This window comes from Euprymna scolopes, chromosome 13, assembly GCF_053919585.1.
Source record: "Euprymna scolopes isolate OS-2025 chromosome 13, ASM5391958v1, whole genome shotgun sequence".
NCBI lineage: Eukaryota > Metazoa > Mollusca > Cephalopoda > Sepiida > Sepiolidae > Euprymna > Euprymna scolopes.
In genome coordinates, this window is record NC_136494.1 from 102,240,936 (window position 1) to 102,268,695 (window position 27,760).

Below are 27,760 nucleotides of genomic sequence, written 5' to 3' on the forward strand. Positions count from 1 at the left end.
GCATCTGCCGGAACAGATGGTGTTTATTTGCTCCCCCACTGAGCAAATTAGGCACAAGGCCGTTTTTAATGTGAGGTAAAAACCAGCTCCCCTAAAAGTAGGCAAAAAGGGGGCACTCTGGTTACCAAAAATAATAATTGTCCCAGTATAGAGGGTTTCCCCTCCATTGACTGGTACAAATCATCTTAAGTGTAGTATCTGCCGGAACAGATGGTGTTTATTTGCTCCCCCACCGAGCAAATTAGGCACAAGGCCGATTTTTAATGTGAGGAGTGAAAGGAGGGGGAAGGGGAAAAGGGGACCAGCTCCCGAGAGGTGGGAAATGGGAGCTGGTTAATGGTCAGGCATGTGGGGTTGCCCCCACATCTGGTCTTTGCTAGTCATAGCTAGTCATAGCTTGCAGCATCTGCCGGAACAGATGGTGTTTATTTGCTCCCCCACTGAGCAAATTAGGCACAAGGCCGTTTTTAATGTGAGGTAAAAACCAGCTCCCCTAAAAGGGGTCACTTTGGTTACCAAAAATAATAATTGTCCCAGTATAGAGGGTTTCCCCTCCATTGACTGGTACAAATTATCTTAAGTGCAGTATCTGCCGGAACAGATACTACACTTTGATCTTGTCCCGAAGGCCAAGTGGCCAGCCTCAAGCATACTTCTAAATGATCATCAGTTATGGTAGAACGCTACTTGGATTTAATAATCTTCATGTGGGAAAAGGCTGACTCACATAGATAAGTAGAGGTGAATACAATGCAGTAAATGAAGTTTCACATTTTCTCTGGATATTTTTCATTTGTAAATAAGTTCCAAAACTGTCCATGCACTCTACACTTCAACTCAATGTAAGCTTGTAGTGTCAAAATTTCATCGTCTACTCGAGATGAGTTCAGGTGGAACAATGTCACAATTTTTTGGTGCAAGTGGAATAGTCGCAGCATCTTCCTGAAAAGGGTAGCACATGAATGTAACAATAGGTTCAAATAAACCAGTCTTGAAATCTTTTATCAAATTTGTACAGGCAAACTGATTTGTGTAGCGCACACTATCAAGCTGCAGACATGACTTCCCCTGCATCTTCAGCTCTGATGTGAGGTTTTGGAAGTTTGCTAAATCATGGTGTTGAAGCTTTGAGAAGAGATAATGTATTTTTCGTTTGAAAATATAAGCTGAGCTTATCATATTAATCACAGTTTTGTCTTTTCCTTGCAACTCTAGATTAAGGTTATTCAACATGTTGGTCAGATCAGATGAAAATGCTAAGTCTAGCAGCCACTGATCATCACTTACTTGGTTATATTCTGCACTCTTGGCTTCCTGAAAAAAAACCTTGATATCTGGACAGAGATCTCAAAATCTTTGTAGGAATTTTCCTCGACTAAGCCATCTGATATTAGTGTGCAACAATAACTCAGAGTGGTCAGCATCATTGTTATTCAGATATGAATGCAATAGCCGCCTTTGAAGAGATTTGGCACAAATAGAACAGGTGATCTTTATTGCTACCTCCATTATTTTTTTAATGTTGAGCATTTTAGAAAATAAAGCTTGTTGGTATATCATGCAGTGGTAATTAAGGAAGTCTGAGAAAGAATCGTTCTCCCTGCACTTGGCAACAAACCCATTCAGGTGATCAATCATTGCAGGTGTGCCGTTAGTGGTGATGGACACCATTTTGTACACTGGAAACTGGTTATTCTCAATGAAGTTTTTAAAGGACAGAAATATGTCTTCTTGCGTGTGTTCTTTCAGAAGCAGCATTGTTAATAGCTCCTCTTTTGTGTTCAAATTAGTAAACACCATCCGAATAAAAATGCACAACTGGGCTGTGTCACTCACATCAGTAGACTCATCCAGCTGAAGAGAAAAACTCACATTTTAAAATGTCTTTCCAATGTTGCTTGGTTAAATCCTGAGCCATGGTTTCACTGTGTCTTGTAACTGTGATTCTTGCTGTTTTATTTTTTAAATCTTTGAACGACTCAGCAGCTTTAACATTTCTCCATCTTGGAAAGATTTCTTATTCTTAACAATTAAATGAGTCTCCAGGAATGAAGCTTCGGTGGCTGCATTTGCTTTTGAAGTTAGCTGTTTGAAAAATGTCTGCTGTTCGGACAATTGGGATTTCAGTTCTTTTTCCTTTATCTTTCTCAGCTCGCTTTTTGGTGGAAATTCAGTGTCATAATTTTTATGGACAGTCTGAAAATTCCACTCCACATTTCCCGTTTTCAGTATAGCGACTTCAAAATGGCAGATGAGGCAAACACACTTAGAAAATGACAGTGAAAAAAAAAATCAACTTCCCATTCCATATAGAAATGGTACGTTTTTTTTAGTTAATTGAACTCCTCTGCTTATTTTTATATTCTTAAATTTTGAAAAAAAATAAATCAGAGACATACCTACTAGCTTGCTAGAGCGCACAGCTCTGTACAATTACAATGGCTTCTTTGATAGAAAAGGTTAGATTAGCTCTGTACAATTACAATGGCTTCTTTGATAGAAAAGGTTAGATTAGCTCTGTACAATTACAATGGCTTCTTTGATAGAAAAGGTTAGATTAGCTCTGTACAATTACAATGGCTTCTTTGATAGAAAAGGTTAGATTAGCTCTGTACAATTACAATGGCTTCTTTGATAGAAAAGGTTAGATTAGCTCTGTACAATTACAATGGCTTCTTTGATAGAAAAGGTTAGATTAGCTCTGTACAATTACAATGGCTTCTTTGATAGAAAAGGTTAGGTTAGCTCTGTACAATTACAATGGCTTCTTTGATAGAAAAGGTTAGATTAGCTCTGTACAATTACAATGGCTTCTTTGATAGAAAAGGTTAGATTACCTCTGTACAATTACAATGGCTTCTTTGATAGAAAAGGTTAGGTTAGCTCTGTACAATTACAATGGCTTCTTTGATAGAAAAGGTTAGATTAGCTCTGTACAATTACAATGGCTTCTTTGATAGAAAAGGTTAGATTAGCTCTGTACAATTACAATGGCTTCTTTGATAGAAAAGGTTAGATTAGCTCTGTACAATTACAATGGCTTCTTTGATAGAAAAGGTTAGATTAGCTCTGTACAATTACAATGGCTTCTTTGATAGAAAAGGTTAGATTAGCTCTGTACAATTACAATGGCTTCTTTGATAGAAAAGGTTAGATTAGCTCTGTACAATTACAATGGCTTCTTTGATAGAAAAGGTTAGATTAGCTCTGTACAATTACAATGGCTTCTTTGATAGAAAAGGTTAGATTAGCTCTGTACAATTACAATGGCTTCTTTGATAGAAAAGGTTAGATTAGCTCTGTACAATTACAATGGCTTCTTTGATAGAAAAGGTTAGATTAGCTCTGTACAATTACAATGGCTTCTTTGATAGAAAAGGTTAGATTAGCTCTGTACAATTACAATGGCTTCTTTGATAGAAAAGGTTAGATTAGCTCTGTACAATTACAATGGCTTCTTTGATAGAAAAGGTTAGATTAGCTCTGTACAATTACAATGGCTTCTTTGATAGAAAAGGTTAGATTAGCTCTGTACAATTACAATGGCTTCTTTGATAGAAAAGGTTAGATTAGCTCTGTACAATTACAATGGCTTCTTTGATAGAAAAGGTTAGATTAGCTCTGTACAATTACAATGGCTTCTTTGATAGAAAAGGTTAGATTAGCTCTGTACAATTACAATGGCTTCTTTGATAGAAAAGGTTAGATTAGCTCTGTACAATTACAATGGCTTCTTTGATAGAAAAGGTTAGATTAGCTCTGTACAATTACAATGGCTTCTTTGATAGAAAAGGTTAGATTAGCTCTGTACAATTACAATGGCTTCTTTGATAGAAAAGGTTAGATTAGCTCTGTACAATTACAATGGCTTCTTTGATAGAAAAGGTTAGATTAGCTCTGTACAATTACAATGGCTTCTTTGATAGAAAAGGTTAGATTAGCTCTGTACAATTACAATGGCTTCTTTGATAGAAAAGGTTAGGTTAGCTCTGTACAATTACAATGGCTTCTTTGATAGAAAAGGTTAGATTAGCTCTGTACAATTACAATGGCTTCTTTGATAGAAAAGGTTAGGTTAGCTCTGTACAATTACAATGGCTTCTTTGATAGAAAAGGTTAGGTTAGCTCTGTACAATTACAATGGCTTCTTTGATAGAAAAGGTTAGATTAGCTCTGTACAATTACAATGGCTTCTTTGATAGAAAAGGTTAGATTAGCTCTGTACAATTACAATGGCTTCTTTGATAGAAAAGGTTAGATTAGCTCTGTACAATTACAATGGCTTCTTTGATAGAAAAGGTTAGGTTAGCTCTGTACAATTACAATGGCTTCTTTGATAGAAAAGGTTAGATTAGCTCTGTACAATTACAATGGCTTCTTTGATAGAAAAGGTTAGATTAGCTCTGTACAATTACAATGGCTTCTTTGATAGAAAAGGTTAGATTAGCTCTGTACAATTACAATGGCTTCTTTGATAGAAAATGTTAGATTAGCTCTGTACAATTACAATGGCTTCTTTGATAGAAAAGGTTAGATTAGCTCTGTACAATTACAATGGCTTCTTTGATAGAAAAGGTTAGATTAGCTCTGTACAATTACAATGGCTTCTTTGATAGAAAAGGTTAGATTAGCTCTGTACAATTACAATGGCTTCTTTGATAGAAAAGGTTAGATTAGCTCTGTACAATTACAATGGCTTCTTTGATAGAAAAGGTTAGATTAGCTCTGTACAATTACAATGGCTTCTTTGATAGAAAAGGTTAGATTAGCTCTGTACAATTACAATGGCTTCTTTGATAGAAAAGGTTAGATTAGCTCTGTACAATTACAATGGCTTCTTTGATAGAAAAGGTTAGATTAGCTCTGTACAATTACAATGGCTTCTTTGATAGAAAAGGTTAGATTAGCTCTGTACAATTACAATGGCTTCTTTGATAGAAAAGGTTAGGTTAGCTCTGTACAATTACAATGGCTTCTTTGATAGAAAAGGTTAGGTTAGCTCTGTACAATTACAATGGCTTCTTTGATAGAAAAGGTTAGATTAGCTCTGTACAATTACAATGGCTTCTTTGATAGAAAAGGTTAGATTAGCTCTGTACAATTACAATGGCTTCTTTGATAGAAAAGGTTAGATTAGCTCTGTACAATTACAATGGCTTCTTTGATAGAAAAGGTTAGATTAGCTCTGTACAATTACAATGGCTTCTTTGATAGAAAAGGTTAGATTAGCTCTGTACAATTACAATGGCTTCTTTGATAGAAAAGGTTAGATTAGCTCTGTACAATTACAATGGCTTCTTTGATAGAAAAGGTTAGATTAGCTCTGTACAATTACAATGGCTTCTTTGATAGAAAAGGTTAGATTAGCTCTGTACAATTACAATGGCTTCTTTGATAGAAAAGGTTAGATTAGCTCTGTACAATTACAATGGCTTCTTTGATAGAAAAGGTTAGATTAGCTCTGTACAATTACAATGGCTTCTTTGATAGAAAAGGTTAGATTAGCTCTGTATAATTACAATGGCTTCTTTGATAGAAAAGGTTAGATTAGCTCTGTACAATTACAATGGCTTCTTTGATAGAAAAGGTTAGATTAGCTCTGTACAATTACAATGGCTTCTTTGATAGAAAAGGTTAGATTAGCTCTGTACAATTACAATGGCTTCTTTGATAGAAAAGGTTAGATTAGCTCTGTACAATTACAATGGCTTCTTTGATAGAAAAGGTTAGATTAGCTCTGTACAATTACAATGGCTTCTTTGATAGAAAAGGTTAGATTAGCTCTGTACAATTACAATGGCTTCTTTGATAGAAAAGGTTAGATTAGCTCTGTACAATTACAATGGCTTCTTTGATAGAAAAGGTTAGATTAGCTCTGTACAATTACAATGGCTTCTTTGATAGAAAAGGTTAGATTAGCTCTGTACAATTACAATGGCTTCTTTGATAGAAAAGGTTAGATTAGCTCTGTACAATTACAATGGCTTCTTTGATAGAAAAGGTTAGATTAGCTCTGTACAATTACAATGGCTTCTTTGATAGAAAAGGTTAGATTAGCTCTGTACAATTACAATGGCTTCATTTGATAGAAAAGGTTAGATTAGCTCTGTACAATTACAATGGCTTCTTTGATAGAAAAGGTTAGATTAGCTCTGTACAATTACAATGGCTTCATTTGATAGAAAAGGTTAGATTAGCTCTGTACAATTACAATGGCTTCTTTGATAGAAAAGGTTAGATTAGCTCTGTACAATTACAATGGCTTCTTTGATAGAAAAGGTTAGATTACCTCTGTACAATTACAATGGCTTCTTTGATAGAAAAGGTTAGTTTAGCTCTGTACAATTACAATGGCTTCTTTGATAGAAAAGGTTAGATTAGCTCTGTATAATTACAATGGCTTCTTTGATAGAAAAGGTTAGATTAGCTCTGTACAATTACAATGGCTTCTTTGATAGAAAAGGTTAGATTAGCTCTGTACAATTACAATGGCTTCTTTGATAGAAAAGGTTAGATTAGCTCTGTACAATTACAATGGCTTCTTTGATAGAAAAGGTTAGATTAGCTCTGTACAATTACAATGGCTTCTTTGATAGAAAAGGTTAGATTAGCTCTGTACAATTACAATGGCTTCTTTGATAGAAAAGGTTAGGTTAGCTCTGTACAATTACAATGGCTTCTTTGATAGAAAAGGTTAGATTAGCTCTGTACAATTACAATGGCTTCTTTGATAGAAAAGGTTAGATTAGCTCTGTACAATTACAATGGCTTCTTTGATAGAAAAGGTTAGATTAGCTCTGTACAATTACAATGGCTTCTTTGATAGAAAAGGTTAGATTAGCTCTGTACAATTACAATGGCTTCTTTGATAGAAAAGGTTAGATTAGCTCTGTACAATTACAATGGCTTCTTTGATAGAAAAGGTTAGATTAGCTCTGTACAATTACAATGGCTTCTTTGATAGAAAAGGTTAGATTACCTCTGTACAATTACAATGGCTTCTTTGATAGAAAAGGTTAGTTTAGCTCTGTACAATTACAATGGCTTCTTTGATAGAAAAGGTTAGGTTAGCTCTGTACAATTACAATGGCTTCTTTGATAGAAAAGGTTAGATTAGCTCTGTACAATTACAATGGCTTCTTTGATAGAAAAGGTTAGATTAGCCTGACCGACCCAAAAGTATGGTTCTGCTTAGCCCTTGGTCTACTTTTGCAGGCTTTACTTTGGAGTAGAGGTTAGTTGATTGCTAATTACCTGAGGTGCCCCTATTGGAGAATGCCAACAAGGCTGGCGAGAAATGGCTTTGTAGAGGTATAGGCGAAAATCACACCTGACCTTGTATCTAAACCTCTAGAGAGTGATGGTAAATAAACACTATTGAGCTATTGCAAAAATTCTTGTTAAGTTTCTTATATGAGTTTTTTTTCTCTCTTATACAGTTGCCATCCTTTGTCAACTTTTCTTCAGCTTCCTCCAGCTGGGGATTCTTCTCTCTTTTCTGGTGTAGACTAATCTATATAGTGTTCCACTGAAGTTTTTGTGCAAGTTATGTGGTTAAACTACTTTGACATTGGCATCTGTTGTGATGTTCATTTACCATTCTTTTCTTTTTATCACTGGATCTTTTAATGTATTGCCTCTCACTTACTGTTGAGGCTTGCATGGTTGATTTCAATGCAGTCCAAACCGCCTGCTCTTCATGACAAGTATTTCTTGTTCAAACATTGGTGTCTATAAATAACTTTATGCAAAGTCAGCATTTTTCTAATATGCTATATTAAAATTAGTTAAGAAAAAAAAATCATTACAAAAAATAATAACATTTATTGAATAATGCAGTTTTAACAGTTATATCAGATACTTCTAGTGTGGACGATTGTGTATGACAAATTGACTTATCTCCCTTGTTTTCAGTTAACTTTTGTGATTTCAAATTAGAAAATAGTAAATTGAATACACAATAGCTAATAATTATCTTTTTTTTTTTTCTAAAAAAATAATTCTAGCAGATTTACTAAATCATTTTTTGTATTTTAAAAAATTTGTTTTACAAATTTCAGCATGACACATCAGTCGTATTTTTAGTTAAAATGCATTTGCGAGGGGGGGGGGTGCAATTATAATATACACATATTTAAACTACCCACCCAGGAGAGTAGCTGGTATTTCATCTGTAGTCATCAAATGATTCCATTTTTTTTTAAATAGGTGTCAAAGATAATAACACATACACAAATGAAGACACACATTATTATGTAACTTGCATTGGAATAATGAAAACAATTTGGAGAAAAAAAATTACAGAATCTGGTCAATAACAAGGCTGCTGCAAAGAAGGTGGGCTCCCTCTATCATACTAGAAAATTACTCACACCTGGCAGTATTTTATATATCTACAAAGCCACGATTTACCCATGCATGGAATATTGTTGCCACATCCGGGCTGGTGCAAAAAAAGTCCTCGATCTATTAAGTCCTGCACTATCAGCCAAGCTCCAACCCCAGTCCCATCATTGAAATGTTGCATCCCTGTGTCCGTTTTACAATACTATAATGAAATATGTTCTGATGAACTCATGGCACTTGTATCCCTCCACCGTAGATACACCCAACAAATCTGTCTAGCAGCAGCAACACACTCTTTCACTGTAGATGCTAAGATCCCTAGATGCTGAAAAACCTTACACTCTAATAGTAGATAATGCTAGACTTTGAAATTGGAGTCCATATATTAAATCCATTGCTCTTTCTTATTCACAGATGTGATGTTGCTAGTCTCAGTCTTTTTTACAAAAACTATTATGGCATATGTTCCTCAGAATTGTCTCATCTATTTCCTACTTCCTTTGTTCCAGCTCGTTTCACTCATTGGTCTAGTGGTCTCCATCAATTCGGTCTTATAATACCTCATTGAATTACAGCTGCCTATTTCCAACATTGCAAGCTTGTGGAAATCTCTCTCTGCTCACTGTTTTCCTTTTACCAACAGCCCTGGTCTTTTCAAGAAAAGGTCAATAAGCATCTCCTGTCTTTACAATAATCAGCTTTTGTACTTGTTAGCTCCTTACATCAAGTGGCACAATGCCTTGTCTAGAGTGATTTCCATTTAAAAAAAAAAAAATCCCTCTGTTCCTCAGACTGTACTAACCCGCAGAAATTTAAATGTGTTCAATTGAGATGGTTCCAAACAGTAGCCCCTTTATATCTAAATGTTAATATGCCTTATTTGGGATGACTATGAGTCCAAAATGAAAAAGAAAACTTGTTTTGTGATGAATCTACATGAGTGATCACTACGGCTATGACAACAGCATATTCTTTTCATTGTTTTGACTCTTTAGTATATATCCTACACAGACACAATCAACCGAGGATCACATCACTCTACATAAAAACATATAAGATATCAATCGATATATGCCTGAGAATCAAAACAAGGGAAAGAATATGCTGTTGTCATAGTCCTAGTGATAACTTCATGAAGATAAACACATGCATATGTTTAAAAAAAAAAAAAAAAAATTGAGAAAAATCGAGCAAAAACAAAAAAAAATAAAAGATAAATTAGTTTTGATTTTTCTTAAATAATTTTTAAATAAAATATTTTGCAGGCGTTGCATGCATTTTGTTTGTTTGTTGTTTTAAAGCAACAAGAGGGATGCAATCTGAAAGAGGCTGAAACGAAAAAGTCGAAACAAACATCAGAAAAGGAAACCCAGCTGTAAAATTACAGGAGAAAAAAAAAAACAATTAAAAATGTTAAACATGTCAACAAAAATTGGTTTTCTTATTACATGTGGAACTTTTCTTTTTTTTTTTTAGGAGTTGTTTAGTGATCAACATAAAAAGAAAAATGAATTTGTTGAAAATGAAATATCACTAAGTAAAAACTGTAACTAAAACATATTTTTTTTATTTTACTTTCATATTAGATGGTTCGTCTTTTTTCTTTTTTTTTTTTTTTTTTTGCAACCTCTGCTAATATCTGAAATATTTGTAACTTTGGGCAAAATGAGTATTTTTCCAAACTAAATACAAGAAAAAATGAAATCAGAATCTAAGGAATAAAAACTTGAATAATCGTAATGTGCTCAACTCTTCAACCATTAGCATTAAAATGTTTTGTTTTATCTGATTTGCTAAAACCTAATGGTTTTATTATGTTTCTTATTTGCAAACTTGAGATAATCTTATTAAAAGATAAAATTAAAAACAGCACAAAAACATGCAACCATTTCATAACCAATTACTATATAAACAGTTGCACATAGAAAAATCACAAATCATTTTTTTTATTTAACATTGTTGTTTCAACACTTCAAAAGTGCTTGTCACCAATTTCTGTTTATCCCATAAAACAGTGACAGACAAAGTCCTAAACTAATAAATGGATCACTATGAATTTTAGAATACAGCTACTAGGTTAATGTAGCTTATATTTAGTTTAACATCTTATGTATCATCATGAAGATCTCATATTTTGATATTTAAATCATGGATAAATATTAATTAATATTTTCAAAATTTCACTTTAGGGAACCTTAAAGCGTTGTTAGAGGTACAACATGGGCAAGATCTACAATTTGAACATTCAAATATTTCTGATTTGCATTAAATTTGACCCATGGTTATGAGATACCAATTAAACAAGATTTTCTTAATTCAAATTTTTTCTTAAGACTCCTTAACCACAAGTTTTAGACATATTTTTTAGAATCAAAATCATTTAACCGATTTGGATCAAAATTGGAATAAGAATTCTATGCATAAAGTTTAGTAGTATTATATTTTGATTTTCATCTTTGAAGGAAGACATAAAAGTGGTGCAAAACTGGTGAATTTATTTTATTATTAACAAGCAGAAGATCCGTCCAAAATAATTCTTTAAAACTTTTGTGACAAACTCCTTTCATGGAAAGGACAAATTTGCTGCCTTTTCAAAACTTTGCAATTTTTCTCTTTGCAAACACAAATCTGAAAAGCAAAACAATTCCTTGAAGATTTTTTTCCCACAATTTTCTAATTTCCTTAGTGAAAAGGCACTTTTAAAATTTTATTTTCAGATCTGAATCCAAGAAAATGACACCACCACGCTTCTTTATATTCATAAACGAAACTTGCAATTGTTTATGCAGTAGAATGGGGGGGGGGGTTTAGGGTGTTTTGCATGCGATAAGACTAAGAGATGGGTGTTTATGACTATTGAGATTTTAATAGGAAGAAATACGAAAACATACAATTAGTGTATCATCCCTCTTACTATATACAACTGCTAAAGTGACTGTTATAATAGTTCAATAACATCTGAGCTTGATACACAAAATCAGATGAGATTACTCCATAATAACAAAGACTTGCAGATCTCCAGATTAATCCTGTCAGAAATTGATTACCTTTGATTGGTCAAGTTTGCACACATTGACCAATCAGTGATCAGTGAAGATATTTCTGTATGATGTACAAGCAGAAGAAAGAATTAGAAGAAATCATCACAGTTTTGAGATTTAAGGACAGCACAAAAAACATTTTGAAGTATGGAAGCGTATCTTGTACATGGGACAATGTAGTCAATGGTATGCCAAACTGGAAGAGGATAGTCACAAATGTTTGCAACCAAATATTGGAAACAACAAAAAAAGAACAGACGCCATAATTGTACAATGTCTTATTTTTAGATTGTGTATACTGAGGTGGGTTGGATGTAAAGAGTGCATTTTTTTGTTTAAATCTTTTTATTCATTCCATGACTATAAAAAACTTTTTTGGCACAAATTACGACTTTTTGTAAATGCTAAGAGCACACCTGTATTTTCAGATGAAAAAAAAAATACAATTAAATACTCAGCCATTATAAATGTCTTGAAAATCAACAATACAAAACTAAAATAAGTTTTGCAGCAAAATATTTCAAAATGGCTGAACTGAAGAAAACTTCAGACTTCAAATAGAGAAAAAAAATCCTGTTGACTTAACCAAACAAAACGAAACATTTGCATAGAATGAATGGCAAATTAACAACACAGATCCAAAAATCAAGTTTAGATTTTAGAAAAATTCTTTGGACAAAAGAAATAGAAATTGAGATTCAATATAAAAAAATACAAAGTTGATTTAAATGTCTAGATAAACTTTCCTTTAAAAATATGGCAAAATGCTTTTAAAATTGTAAAAATACCTAAAAAAGAAAATTAAAACACTTCAAAAATAAAACGTTAGCAATATTTTTTTTGTTGTTTTACAAGATAAATATTTGTGAAGAAAAAAAAATGAAGCTATTATTAAATATTTTCAGGTCAACATTCTTAATCATCAACGTTTATCAACAAGCACACAAGAATTAGAGGTGGGTGGGTGTGGAAAGGTAAATATTCTTCCTGTTTCTTTATAATTTGAATGCTTTTTTAAAATAAACAAGGTGAACAGGTTGAATTGGATAAAGGAGGTGGGAGCAAATCGAAACATTATTAAAATAAATTTTAATCCAGGTTAGAAAAATTTAGATTTTTTGGAGTTCATCTTCCATTGGATGTTCTGGTGGGTGTTCGAAAAAATTCAATGTCACATTGGATCACATCTACTGTTTCCCTTTAGCCCACCAATCGATTAGGGGTTGCAATCGATTAAAAAAAAAAAGAAAAGGGTTTTCACTTTTTATAAAAGTGTAGGATTCTAATTCATAGAACAGCTCACAAATAATACCAACAGCAAAGAAAAATGAGAGAGGGGGGAGAGGAGAAGGATGTTGGGAAAGAAGGTATCGGGGAGAAGGAGGGGGCAAGAAGAGGCAATTAGAAAATATGAGAGGGGTTCACTATGTGCTGTTGGTTCCAGACAATGTCCAATTAATTCCTCTACAAATACAATTAAACTATGCAAATTCATCTATAAGATTTAGATAAAAGGTAGAGTCATTAAAATTATTTTTATTTCACAAAATAATAAATTTAGAATTTTAACAAAAATACTTTTCCCAACTTTAGGGACCTCCTCCCAATCAAGATATCTCATATTCGTTTTTGTTTTTTCAGGAAAAGTATGCAATATCCCCAGAAAATACTTGTCTTATAAAATAAACTTAACTTTATACCCTATAGTTTTCCAGCTGGCAGTATCATTTTAACATACATACATGAGTTGCTTCGAGAATTGTATAACCCTGTTACTTAGCCATTTTTCTTATATCAGTTTCTGGAAATATTTCACCTATAAACAAGGGGTGAAAAAGGGGACAGGATTATAAAATGCATTGGACAAAAAATAGTTTTAACAACAAGAAATGAAATTAATAGATTTTTCAGGAGTAAATAGAAACAGATAACAAAATATTAAAGTATTTATCAAGTACAATTATTTGTTTAAGAAAAAAGTTTGTATAGCGACGTTAAAAAAAGAATTTAAAAAAACAACTATTCTTCAAGATAAACATCATCATTATCGACAATCTTTTGCAAATGAACTGCAAGCTTTTGTATTTAATAAAAGTACCAATATTTTGGTTTTCAATCAAAATAATCTTGAAGAGCTTCTTTGACTTTGTTTGCAAACTTAAACTGGCATGACTTCATGCAAAGGCACATGAAACTGCAAGAAAAAATTGCCTAATCTAATCAATCTTCTCCAATCAATGCAAAATTTCATTAAAAAAAAAAATTGCTGATTTGAATCATCTTGTCAAGAATTTTCCCATTCAAAGCAAGATGTTTGGTGATCATCATTTTGGTACTTTAATCAATTCTGGAAGCTTGACATTATCATTGGCAGAAGGTCATGAGCAAAGATGGTCTTTATTTTGAAGAATAGTTATTTTTTAATAATTTTCCCATAATACATCATTATGTTTGCATGGCACACAAACTTTTTTCCAACCTCATTGTTTAAGTTAAATATATTTATTTTTATCATCATTATTAAAGATATTTAATGCCTAAAATACGCAAAATTTAAATTGTTTAAAAACTGAAAATGTAGTATTGTCATATTTTTTCTGCATTGGATTCTATTAACACATTTCAGACTGATAAAAAAAATTAAATTTATAGATAAATTACAACAATAGATGAATCAGCACAGTTGAAATGTATTTGCAGACAAATTGTTGGTTGTAGAGGGATTCTAATTGTAGATGAATTTATCCAAAACTTGTTTAGACAATGAGATTGTGGATCCTTTTTTTTATGAGGTCAGAGAATCAAGTTTCTCTTGCACAAAGGGCAGTAACAGCTAGGGATATAATGCAATGAGCAGGACTAAAACATCCCCTTGGTCTGTTTGAGATTAGTTGTGGCTACTTTATTTGGCAAAAGTCATTGCTTGCAAAAGGGAATCACCATTTTGTTGAAGAATTGTTTTCCAATGGAAAGAGTCACTTCGATCTGAAGGGTTATTAAAAAAAGATGTTTGACAGTGTCTCTTTTAGTTTTAATGAAGAAATTCCTTGATCAAGAAGGTCATCTGAAAAGCAAAATAAACACAAAAATATGAATTATACAATTAATTTGTAATTAATAATCAAAATTATATAATGATAATAAAGAAATATGTTGAATGGTGGCAAAAGTGCAATCCTATTTCAATTACAGATTTCCTTTAACATTTTTATACCCTTTTTAAACCCAACTTAATATGTTTCTTCTAATTTTGGATTGCATTCAGAAGAAAAAAGATAATGAAATTTTGATATATGTCAACTGAGATCTATGATTGCAACTAGATTGCAATTATGTAGATATTAAAATAAACATTAGAAAATTTCACCATTGATACACAAATTCGTATTATTTGGATTCATCGGATTACTGTTCTCATCGAGTATCATTTTCACAACATTTCGGTCAATGTAATCTCTGACCTTCATCATCTTGTCAAATTTGGAAATGTTTGTCTAACTCGGGAATTTGGACGGAATTTTGAGCAAAACCCTTTATTTACTTCACAGGAGTAGCATGCTCTTGTTCCATCGGCCATGACTGGATAGAGGTCCTAAATAATTTGCAATTGTATTTTTCAGTCGCCCAAAGTGAGAATTGAATCTTCAACCTTCAGGAGAATATCACTTTTGCAATTGATTTTTCCAAGTACTCTAACCACTGCATCACAGGTCCTTGCAGACAATTCTTGTATGAATTGTAGGGGCCTTAAACCTATTTTTATTTCTAGTTGTAAATATCATTATTTATTACTAATTATTATTACTATATATTACTGTATATATATATATATCATACTCAAGATGAAAACAGTAGTCCGATGAATCCAAATAATACAAATAAATAATCCTCATCTGAAAAATTCAGAAATATGATACACAAATGTTAAACACTTAATGTAACATAAAAAGCAAATGTAAATAACATTATTAATAACAAAGAAAAGGTATTTGTAGGACAAATAGAAAATTCATTTAATGGTAGATATATTTACCATACGATGGCATTTGAAAATGAAAAACACAGGAATAATACATTATCTAAAAATATATGGGAACATAAATAGTAATATTAATTGGGAAACCTTAAAATTAGCAGCCTTGTAATATAAATAATACAAATTATAAATTATGTTCAAAGAAAAAATAGAAAATTATGAATTTCAAATCCCAAACAAATTTTTTAAAAGAATTTCTAATCAAATTATTATGAATAAATTACCTTTGTTATTTGTAACTTGTTTAAACAAAGTGAAACAGAAAAAGCAACAACTAATAAATAAATAATATAAATAGGTGCTTCTACAGAATTGGGACAAGATTTTGTAGTAGATAAATGGAGTTTTCAGTTAAAAAAAAACAATGGTTTCAACTGGATTTTTTTTTTTTTGTTGATTCTAATAAGTTACAATTGTAGCTTCCAAATTAGGCAGTCAAAATTACCCGTATTTTATTGAATTATTAAAAAAACTTTAATCATGTTAGCAGGTGAAAAACTGCCACCATGGAAAATTACCTCTGTTGAACTCTGCGTTTTACGATGATTTTCATCAAATTCTATTTTTTATTTTCTTTATTAAAAAATTTTCTACCTTATTGATTTTCGTAATTTTTGGATATAATCATCTTAAAAATACCAGGAATACGTAAATACCATTGTTTTCATCTGAAATACAGTTTTATGATTTCCAAAAGTCTTGTCCCAATTCTGTAAAAACGCCAATAAATGCATTACTTGTAGCTATATATAGTCTCATGTCATAACGAAGTCTATCTTTAGTTTATAATTTTGGATATGGGCTGATGTGGCTTTTTCTCTATAACAGTTTCAAAGATTTAATAAATAACAATTTTTAACATATTTGATGCTTGAAACGAGAACAAGTAGTATTGGTGATAATTTAGAGGGAAAAACAAACCATCATATATTCATGATATACAAGAACATTTTAATTAATACAATAAATCATAGAAACATATTAGTTGCATCTATATATAATCTTGCGTCTGAATTGCCACATAATTTTTTAACAATTTTAATAATAGAAAATAAATATACAAATATGAATATATTAGTTGTATTTGCAAATTTTCATTAACTTTTAATGGCCTTAAACACAAATGATTGGTTTAATTAACGACATATCAACCATCTATCTATTATTCAATGCTAAATTAAACTGTCAAATAATTAATCTATAGGTAGACTTTCAGAATTAAACAGGACAGTGTATTTTTTATTTTTTTGTTTTATCTCACCCCAACCAAGGTATATTGCCACTTGGATGTATGGGGCTACTCCTTGGGACATTATCTAAAGAAATATGATGTAGGAAGTTGAGCAATGAGATGTTTGTTCACATTACATTTAAACTTTGGCATGTTAGTATAGGCTGGGAAACGGAGGGAATTCCAAAGTTTAGCAGTTCAAGGGAGTAGAAGGCTTTCCAGCATCTAAGGACATCTATCGTAACAGGGTGGAATTTTGCTGCTCGTCGGGTTGATCAGGAATATATACATCAAGGGGACATAACTGCTACAAATTCATCAGAGCACATTCAATTAAAATACTTGTAAAACAGGCACAGTAATACAACATGGCGGCAATGGCACAGGGGTTGGAGCTTGATTGATAGTGCAGGGTTTATCAGGTTAGAGATTCTTTTTTAAACCCTGTCTTATAGGGAGAGACTAGTGATAGATGTACCGGCTCAGTTGTGGTAAAAATAGTCTATGCATGGGTGAATGGTGGCTTTGTAGAGATACAGGATACTGTCGGGCTTAAGAAATTTTCTAGCACAGTAGAGGGAGCTCACATTCTTTGCAGCAACCTTGTCAATGTCCTTAATGTATTTGTCCTAATTCATGTTGTCTGTGAATGTTATGCTGAGGAGATTGAATGAAGAGTTCTCCAGTAGCATATTATTAGTCACGGCAATCAGTGGTTGAGAAGGTTTCTTGTAATTGTTAAAGGAAAGACGTTTAGTCTTAACAGCATTAAATGCTATCATCAATTTATGTCCCTATTCCACTACAGATTAGAAATGATTCTCTAAGGTTTCAGCTATATGTGCACATTCATTTTCTCCTCATGTCTATGGTGTCATCAACAAATATACTCAGAGACCATTTTATCAGGAAGGTTATTTGTTAATAAATTTTCTAAATTATCAATAATTATGACAAAAAAAATCAATAAATTATGAAATTTTAAAAGACAAACAAATTCAACTCCATATTTTTAGAGTTTTATGCTTGACACAGTAACAAACAGTATTTAGATAACACAAACCATCCCATAATTCATAATAATTGATTCCCAGGAAATACAAGGTTTGCCAAGAAGAGGTTAAAGGTTTACATTTATTTCAATTTACGTGATTTTATTTACACCCATCTCCTGCCCAAGCATTGCCAATTACATCCTTTTGCAAAAAAAAGATATCAGCCAAATTAATGTAAAAAAATCCTAACTCATCATTGAAAGAACTAATAGGTGCAAGGAAAAAAGGAAGATATGTGTATTTACAAATTGTATGACAGAAGAATTCACAATTATAAAAAGCAATTTGTTAAGAGTATTTTGAAAGTACAAAAATCAACTTGAATCTTTCACCCTTTTTTTTTTTTTTTGCATATTATTTTGCAGGGAGAATAGAAAAATAAAATGAAAGGAAAGTGTGTATATCAACACCATCTTTGTCTTTCTATACATTTTTTTTTTTTTACCATGACTGTCATTGAGCAGTCAAACGAAGGAAATACTTGAAAAATCGGTGTTAAATAAAATGTTATCTGTTATGAAATTAGCATGCATGATTTGGGTGACAGGAAGAGGATTTCAGACATGGAGAGGGTTATCTTCTCCAACTTGTTCTACGACATTAATAATTAAAACAGAAATTATTAATCAGATTAAATATTAAACTAAATTGTAAAAAGTGAGTAAAAGTAAAATCTTTGTTGATAACAACGGAGACAAATATGAGTTTTGTGACTGATTGAAAAGGTTCTTTTTTGTAGCTGGTAGTAAAAACGCTATTGAAGACAAATGTAATGGAAGGGAAGGGGGGTCATTACTATATATATTACGAGAAGAATTAAAGTACCTGTCGAGAATTTCTCCCTAAGAAAAAAAAAAAAAGAAAAGAAAAAAGGAAGAAAGTTCTGTATGATTTACATATCCGTGACAGAAAGTATTTTACACCAAAAATCACATAAATTGATCAAGTAGTTTTATTTTAAAATAAGAAAATCAAAATTTCATGGCTAAACTTATGAGCAATTATTTCACAGTGCCATTTTGAAAACAGCCTGAAGGAACAAGGATAACAACTTAAAATCGAGATTTTAGAAAGCAATTCTTAACATGGGGAGTGGTGGGGGATTGGAAAAACTTTAATTTTTCTTTTTTTTTTTTTTTTACATAGGAGTCACCACTTATCAAGGCCCTGAGGCCACTCGAGGATAAGGGTTATTGAATGTACAGTAATCAATGGGATAATATTGTAGTAGTCGTTATTAATGGAAATTTGGCAGATTGGATTACTTAAGGGAGCGGTTAATCAAGAATTTGTTTATGTTGGACTTGAAGACAACCAAGTTGTAGTCAGCTGGGAAACAGGTAAACAGAAGAGACTTCCACAGGCGTGCAATTCTAAGAAGCATTAATCATGGAATCTACGTTTTGATTTAGGCACAGTCAAAGAGTGAGGAAAGTTATTGACAGTGGTTTCAGCTAGACGGGTGTTTTTCGAGAAAGATTGGCAAGGAGAGGGGGGAGGGCAGAGATTGGAGATCAGATGAGCACTTGCCATGGAAGTAAGGATAAAACAAAGACAAGCTCGCAATGTCTTTTCTGTGGGAGAGGTTGCAGGGAAGAGAAAAGGGCACCCCCCACTAAGTTTATTTTTTATTCTGTCAAGGTAGGATGAACTGCTTCTATCAGCTCCTGCCCCAGATGTGGCAACAATACTCCATTATTTGCTTAAAAATGAGTTTATTTATAAAAAAAAAAATTCTCAAGATACCTGTACATATTACAAACACTATAATCATAAGAATATCTTGTGTTGCTAAATGTTGAATCAAATGTATATGATTATATTACAAACACTGATAAAATTTTGTGACAGTAACGTTCCTCTTAACCGATAAATTCCTTTCACGCCATCATCATATTCAGTTAAACATTCATTTTACATGCTAGTATACATTGGACAACTTTTCAAAATTAACTTCCAAACTTATTTCTGGGCAGGTTCTTATGTATCCCTCTTTCTATCAATTTCTTCTTTTCTTTGACCTTCCTCTGTGAACTGAACCTGCTACTTCAACTGTTCTACATCTAATAGGCCAAGACCTCTCATCCATTCATTCAACAAAGCCACAACATCAAAATTTACCCTTTTGCACATATCTCCCTGTACTGTCCGCATGTAATTTTTCTCCGAGGTCATCAGACTTAAGACTGTCTTTAACCTTCACATAACATGTCCATTGTATGATTCTCGTATCATTTCTCTCCATGAAATGTATGTTCTTAGCACTCACTAGTCAGGCTTCACTTGCATACACCATCACACCGTATACACGTCTGATAGACTGGTTGACAGTAGTAATGCTTTGCTGGTTTGTAATGGCACAAATTCTTGGAACTTATCTACTCTTAATTCGTGTAATCGAATTACCATCTGTTCCAACCATTGATCATCATTTTGGTCTTGGTCACATTCAATCTCATACCTTTACTTTGCGTAGGATTGCTTCACGCCTTTAACAAGTAGATCTTCGATTGTTTTACAGGCAGGTATGAAAGCATCAGCATAGACCACCTCTACCGGACAACCCATATGAAATTACCTGGATAATTCCCACAAATATTAATCAAATCTTTTAAATACAAACATCAGAAAAAGAATTGTTGTACATTAAATGTGACAAATATTTTTTCCCCATATTTTCAACATTACTTCTTGATACATTAAACATTTTGTTTTTGTTTTTTTTTTATACTAGCACCTACCATACAAACACCAACAATTTGATCTCTTTGAAAATTTGATGAATCTGTAATTTTAATGAAGTTTTATTATATTTGAAAAAAAAGACAAAGTGATTTGAGCAAAGCATATTGAACAACATCTATCTATATACATAAAAGCGAAAATGTGTGTATGTATGTGTGTTTGTTTGTATGTCTCGCAAAAACTTTCCACACGGGTCACGGATTTTTGCCAGATTGGTATCATTTTAAACTTCCAACTTTCGCCCAACAAATATCGAAAAATTTTTTACATGTTTTTTGGGTTTTTTTTATTCTTCAGATTTTTTAAAGAAGTTTTAACGTTCGTTTTTCTGTTTTCTTTTTTTGTTTTTCCCATTTTTACATTTAACATCGTTCGTTTGCCTTACGTTAGTTTTTTTTTGTGTTTTTTTTTTAAATATTTACTTCGCTTATTCTTATGATTTGATAAACACCCCACCCGAGCACACACACCTCCAAACATCCAGGCAACGCCAGGTACCCCCCACTAATCTATATATATAAAAGGCAAAATGTGTGTGACCATTTCATGTAGGTCTCGCAAAGGCTTTTCTCGCACGCACTCCCGGGGTCGTTACTATCGCTTAGAACTGTTTATATACCCCCTATATAATAATATCTAGGGTTTGGGAACGCATGTAGCGTCTAGATTTATTTACGTTAATTTTTACAAAATTATTGCTATTTTGGCTTCTCACGTGTTGATTCGGCTTTTTTGTATAAAAAGCGAAACTAATTCAAAGCTAACCCTGTTCTCGGCCCGGGTGACAAGATCAAAGTGTAGTATCCTTGGCCTTTTGGCCAGGATCAAAGTGTAGTATCTGTTCCGGCAGATACTGCAAGCAAAGACCATATGTGGGAGCAACCCCACATATAAGACCTCGGACAATGTAGGGGCAACCCTTCATACTAATTTTCACTATCCATCTCCCCTACTCCCCGGGGAGCTGGTCCCCATTTCCCCTTCACTCCTCACATTAAAAATTGGCTTTGTGCCTAATTTGCTCGGTGGGGGAGCAAATAAATACCAACCCCACATATCAGACCTTGGTCAATGTAGGATGACCCTACAGACCAACAGTTACAATCCAGCTCCCATTTCCCACCTCTCGGAGATGGTCCCCTTTTCCCTCCCCCTCCCTCTCTCTCCACATTAAAAAACGGCCTTGTGCCTAATTTGCTCAGTGGGGAAGCAAATAAATACTACTGGTCTCGGCATCACGCCGGGAACGTCCACAAGCAATCAGCTTTGATCAATGTGGGGCTAAACTCCTTATATCAAACAATTGCTAATCCCCTTTCATTTGGGGAGCCGGTTTCCCCCACCTCCACCATCATCTTGGGGAACAATCATCTTGGGGAAGCGAAAACTGCCCTGTAAGTAAACAAACCCCAAAAAGCTGTCCCGCATTAAATAAAATACTGCAACGTCATCTCGTAACGCTCCCACGACGACCTCATTTAGCGACTATCTGACAATCAAACCTCTTTCACTCGCTTTATAAGCCTTATTTTAACACTCTAATCAATTCCTCTTACTCCTTGCCTAGCCGGTTAAGTGGTTGGCGTTTGTTTCACCACCGCGTCAAAGCATCAGGGTTCAATCCCGCCTCCCAACCAAAGCTATTTTTTTTTTCTTTTACATCTTTAAACATCCGGGCAACATTTTTTTTTTTTTTACTTCGCTTATTCTTTAGCATACCCCCCCCCCCCCCCCCCATACATACAGCGTTTTTTTTTTTGGTTTTTTTTTCGCTATTTTTTTTTTTTGGTTTTGGTTTTTCCAATTTTTTTAACATCGTTTCAGGGTTATTACTTACCCCCCCCCTCCATACACACACATACAAAAACCCGGCCAACGCCGGGTATCCCCCCCCCCCCCGCTAGTGAATAATAAATAAACAACAAAAAAAAAAACATTTGATGATTTGATTTTAGATATTTCAAAATTATGCCATTATGTTAGATGTTCTGATTCTTTTGTTCAAACTATAAATTAACAAATCTTACTTTTTATTATGTAATACACAACATATAACAATACTTATTGTGACCTTGCTGTATCATACATACCTAGAGTGAATGCATCTATAAGCAAACACATGTCAGTAATAAAACTACGTATCTCTACTTGACAATGTAAAGAGAGCTCAAAATCTTATCTAGGTGTTACTTTTGCATTTTATATAAAGTATTCCCATAGTTATGCCATATAAACATTGATAACTCAAAATTATTTAATCTTACCATGCTGAAATGCTGCATGGTAACTACTGTTATCAAAGAGTATTACATTCACACATCAACTTTGGAAAAGTCAGAAATTCCACAAATTTTGATTATGACTGAACCTTTTAAAGTAAAGGTCAAATAAGATGTAGGATTTGATTGGCTAAAATAAATAGAATTTGAGTTATCGGCAAAAGTGTGATTTTCACCTTTTTCATGATATCCCTAAATTATTTCTAAATCAGACCATGATTGATATTATGACCAAGTTTTGTAATATTTGGTCAAGCAATGCAGATACTATAATAAATTAACAAATTCGATCGAAAACATAACCTGCTTAATAATGGTTAAAAACAAAAAAAAAGCTTCAGTATTAGAAATGGATTTCATTCTGTCTTGATTCTTACCAGATGACAAGGAACTTTTTGCGAACATTCCAAACTGAGCACAATTTTTGGTGTAAAATCCATTAAAGTCCAATCTGGAAACAAAGAAAATTCATGATTTAGAAAATAATAATTTAAGCAATTTTCATCGTTTTTCAGATTTTCATAACAAAAGTCAAATTCACCTAAAAATATAAAAATGTTTATTTTGTGAATTTAAAAAATATTAATTAAATTAATACAATATTTTAAATTAGACACTGAAACATAAAAAATCTCCTTTCTAATATATCTAATATCTCATTAGATTTTCAGTCATCAATATTATTTTATTTGAAGAAAAGTTTTCAATCTGAGAACTGAATAGAGGAAGACAAAAAAAATTAAAAAGTAGAAATAAAAAAATAAAATAAATAAAATGAGAGAAAAAGAATATTTTTTATGAAAACACAATTATTTACTCATACAGATCATCATCAGTGATTGTTTAGACAATAATCGGTGGTATTCCCTGGAGTCTGGGTGACAAAAAGTTTCCTCAGTACTCTCCACCTCTTTCAATAACCATTGCAAATGACTGGTATTGCAGCTGCTTACCATTGATTCCTCGCTGGCAATGGCCATTGTTCTTCACTGGGATTTGGGTGGCAATAAACCTCTCCAATGTCTCGGTACTTTTCACACCCTTCCAGTGGAGGTCTGGTTAGTGCTCTCCTTCATTGGTCTTTCCATCCTCCTTCACTTGTCACAACTATTTTGTGTGATATTAACTGACACTGGTGCTATCACATTATGTATGTGTTTTTTTTTTTGTTTTGTTTTTTTTGAGGGGGGGTATTTTATTATTCTTACTAACAGGGTCTGTTGAAGTTACTGTTAATTAAAGAAAATAAGTTTTAATTTAATGATTTTATCTATTCACTAACTGTATAAACCCGTTACATGGAAGGGCTGTCCCCTTCCCATGTAAATAAGAAGAATATTAGATAAGTAAAAATGAGATTAGAATAAGCCTAGAATCGAACCCTGTAGGCAAAGTTAAGAAATGGAATGTTAGAAATCTAGTCTATTGTTAAATTCTATTAGAATAGTTAAATATTGTTTATATCGGGAAAAAGAGTTGATTGTCCATTCTTTAGAAATATGAATATTAAATATGTCAGCTAAAAGAATGAACAATGCAAATTAAATTATATTGTTTAAAAATAGGTTAGAGTTATATATTGAGGATTCTTTTGTTTGTCAAAAATGTGTTGGACAAACATATGTAAAGCCACGTGAAATCGGTCACGTTTGCAAAACACACTTCTGACGTCATAGACAAAGGACATTTCTCCATATTATGGGTTCAGATTTTAGTCGGTCAGAGAGAGTTGATGAGTTGGAGTCAGAGCCCTTGGAGGCGAGGGGAGTATACCAATGTAGCCATACCATTTGAATTCCTGACGTCATCGACCGGTTGATACAATGAATAAAGAAGCCATCATTATATTTTGTAAGTGTTGTCTTGTGTCATCCTTCATCATAAACGAAAGGTAATTGTGTTTATCATCTTATAATGAACATTGTGTAACGCCTTCCAAGTTATGTGTCCCATCTCCTCCATCATCATAAAAGAAATATCTCCATTTCTCCAAGATGTGTTATAAGAACTGATACATAAATGTCTTCTCTCCTTCATCATCACTATCGTTATGTATTACATTTACTCATTATAAGTCCCCAACATGCAGCCCAGTTAATGTACTACACAACAAACCCAGCATTGCCCAAGGGTGCAGTGAAATCATTTTATTATTATTTTTTATTTGTTTGCACATTTTTTTTTTTTTTTTTTTTTTTTAAATCAAGGGTGAATAAGTTCAGGGACATTCTGCCATTAAAAATCAACAGAGCATTAACACCTCAACCAAGAGAAGAAATTGTAAGTAAGTATATATTAGGTTATCAATAACAGAGTGCAACAATAACAAATAAAAATTGGCTAGTCAGGAACAAAGTTTGATTTGTTACCTTAAATGCTATTTGGGTCTGATTATGAAAATCTGACCAAATAAATTTATATGTTAGATGTTATATATATATATATATATATATATATATATATATATATGTGTATATATATATATATAAAAGTGAACATGTCTGTGTACATTTCCCTATGCAATAACTGTCAATTTTCAGTCTACAGACTCAAAATTTTATATACAAAGTACTGAGATTTGGGAAAATCTTTGTAATCCGTTTTTGGACAGAAATTTGGCTGTTAAGGGGTCAAAGTTTGACCTTTGAGAACTCTACCAATTTTTTTCGCTGATATTTTTTAAAGTTATCCTCTCCTTTCGATTGTCTAGCCTTAATTTAAACCTATGTCACTTTCGGTTTGGCGGTGGTCGTAACAACAAAGATGTCAGGATTTTTTCCCATTCTTTTCCTCCTTCACGGTACAGGTTCGAGCCTGCCTTCCTACTACCACATTTTGTTTTTGTTTTTTTTGCTCAACATACACATCCAAACACCTGGACAACGCCGGGCTGAAATGCTAGTATATATATATATATATATATATATATTTCCTTTTAATAAAATACTAGACCACTCGTGACCTGTTGAGTGATTATTTATTATGTATATTATTTAAGAGTAAAAAGCACACCTTCGGTTTACTTTTGTTAACCTTGAAACTCTTGCTTCCTTCATTTTGTCTTTTAGTCCTTAAATTCCATGAGTAATGTTTTTAACAAAAGGGGAAGAATTGCTGTTTGCTGAGTTGGAATCTATTTAACACTAATTTGAAATTGTCTAGATAAAATATCTGTGCATTTCTTCCCATCATCCTCTAATTTGATAGATGATGTCATCATTTTATGATGTCATCAATTATGCATGGTTATTCCTGATTTCTATTTTAACAGATCCTTTATGATGTCATCCAGTGTGCACGGGGACAAACAAACAATAAGATCCATAGAGTTTTAATAGTACAGAGATAGATGAAAAAAAAAATATTTGTTTATATTAGTTACAAGACTATTCAATATTTTTTTTCGTCGATTCCAATACAATTACTGATTCCAATTCTTTACAAATTAGTAAATATTTAGTTATAGAGTTGTTGTTTTTGTATTTCTGGTATTAGTGTAAAAAACAACATATCATTTTTGCAAAAATGGGAGAGCGTAAATAAAACAGGTTAATCTTTCCAACGATTTTTGTCTCAAAATGTTGCATCTGTAATTGATAGAAAATAGTGATTTGATTTTTTTTTTATTTGTATTTTTCAACTGTGCCAATTTTTATTATTTTTGATTCTGCAATTGTTACCATGCTATTACTTCTGGTGCCATTTTTGCTTACATTTGTTACTATGTTCTATACATTTTAGTTTTACTGGTAGTTTAAAATCAATAAATATTTATTTAGCAATACACATGGCCATCAAAACGATTTCAAGGGGTTTCTGCTAAAATAGTCATATTTTAAAAACCAAAGCACTTTAAGTCTTCAAAATACCACCTTTTGTTCAGAAATGAATATATACTTTCAAATGGATTAGTAAATAATAACATACATTATATATTTTTAGAGTTTTAAGCAAATAAAGTGATAAAAATGTGAACATCATAAAACAGCATTTTTGGTAAGATTTTGTAACGACCCCTCCCCCTGATTTCTAAACATTCGTACCGTGTTTCTGTAAAGAATTTTTTAATGAAATTTGTAAATTAGCCAAAAGAAATGTCATTTTTAATAATTTCGAGTGTCCAAAATTCATTTGACCATTCGTTTTTTTGTTGTGTTAAAAAAAAAAGATTTCAAAATGGTGAGTATTGAAAATTTTGAAAATAAATTTCTTCAGACACTCACTATTAAATAAAACAATCTTTTTACTATGTTTATTCATTAAAAAGATGATTGGACAGTATTTTCTCTAGTGGTACTTAGCAATTTAAAAACATAATATCCGAAAAAATCGTTATGAATTTGAATCAAGACTTCTGTAGTATTAGTGATAGTAGCTGTATCAGCAGCAGCAGCGATAACATGGCATAAACAGACGTTTGTTTTTGTTGTTTATTTTTATTCCAAATCGATTTTTTTTAATTGAAAATCTGGTAATAAAAAAAATTCTTACATGTTAGAGCTATTTTGTTATCAACCGTACAAATATTTTTAAAAATTGGGTAGTAGTAAATTTTTAAATATTTTAACAAGCAAAAATGTGAAATATGATGTTTTGGTTCACGTGTACGATTACGAACGGTAACACTTCTAATTTTCATCCCTTAAAAAATGTTTTCAGTGAATTATTATCGAATGGAAACTAATCTACCCGATTATTAAAAAAACATATTTTTTTTTTAAATAATCAATATTTAAATATTTGTAGGAGGTGCTCAGTTAAAAAATAACAACGGTAGGAAAAGACATGAAATGTAATTAAAAATCAAAATAACATTAATTCAAATTTTTTAACAATTTGTCAGCTTTAGCAAAAACTTGTTTCTTTTTTTATATTTAAATAGAATTAAAATACTTGATATTTTTTCAAGCATCATGTTTTCTGTTAGAGGGACATCACTTTTTTAAATAATATTTATTTTTGTCTGTTTGTCATAATTCTTGTAAAGTTTCACAATGGGTATCAAACACCCTCTTCAAAAAACTCGC

General features: G+C 32.3%; 2 protein-coding genes across 2 annotated transcripts in view; both read right to left on the bottom strand.

Annotated features, from left to right (window-relative positions):
- Nucleotides 1-1,347: 1,347 nt before the first annotated feature.
- On the bottom strand, nucleotides 1,348-1,758 carry LOC145292303 (general transcription factor II-I repeat domain-containing protein 2-like). Its single transcript, XM_080138631.1, has one exon. It carries the CDS (start codon nucleotides 1,756-1,758, stop codon nucleotides 1,348-1,350), a length of 411 nt encoding a protein of 136 aa, XP_079994757.1.
- A 12,130-nt stretch (nucleotides 1,759-13,888) lies between these two features.
- The window catches only part of LOC145292115 (gamma-tubulin complex component 2-like), a 146,431-nt gene continuing 132,559 nt past the window's right edge, over nucleotides 13,889-27,760 (bottom strand). Inside the window, exons 30-31 of the mRNA XM_080138219.1 lie at nucleotides 23,111-23,184; nucleotides 13,889-14,451 (exon numbers count right to left, since the gene is read on the bottom strand). Coding sequence (XP_079994345.1) covers nucleotides 14,384-14,451; nucleotides 23,111-23,184 — 142 coding nt within the window. The 3' untranslated portion in view covers nucleotides 13,889-14,383. The remainder of the gene's footprint in view (nucleotides 14,452-23,110; nucleotides 23,185-27,760) is intronic.

Excerpts from the sequence above, each read along its gene's own strand:
- LOC145292303 (XM_080138631.1), bottom strand. The coding sequence starts at position 1,758 with ATGCTGCTTCTGAAAGAACACACGCAAGAAGACATATTTCTGTCCTTT.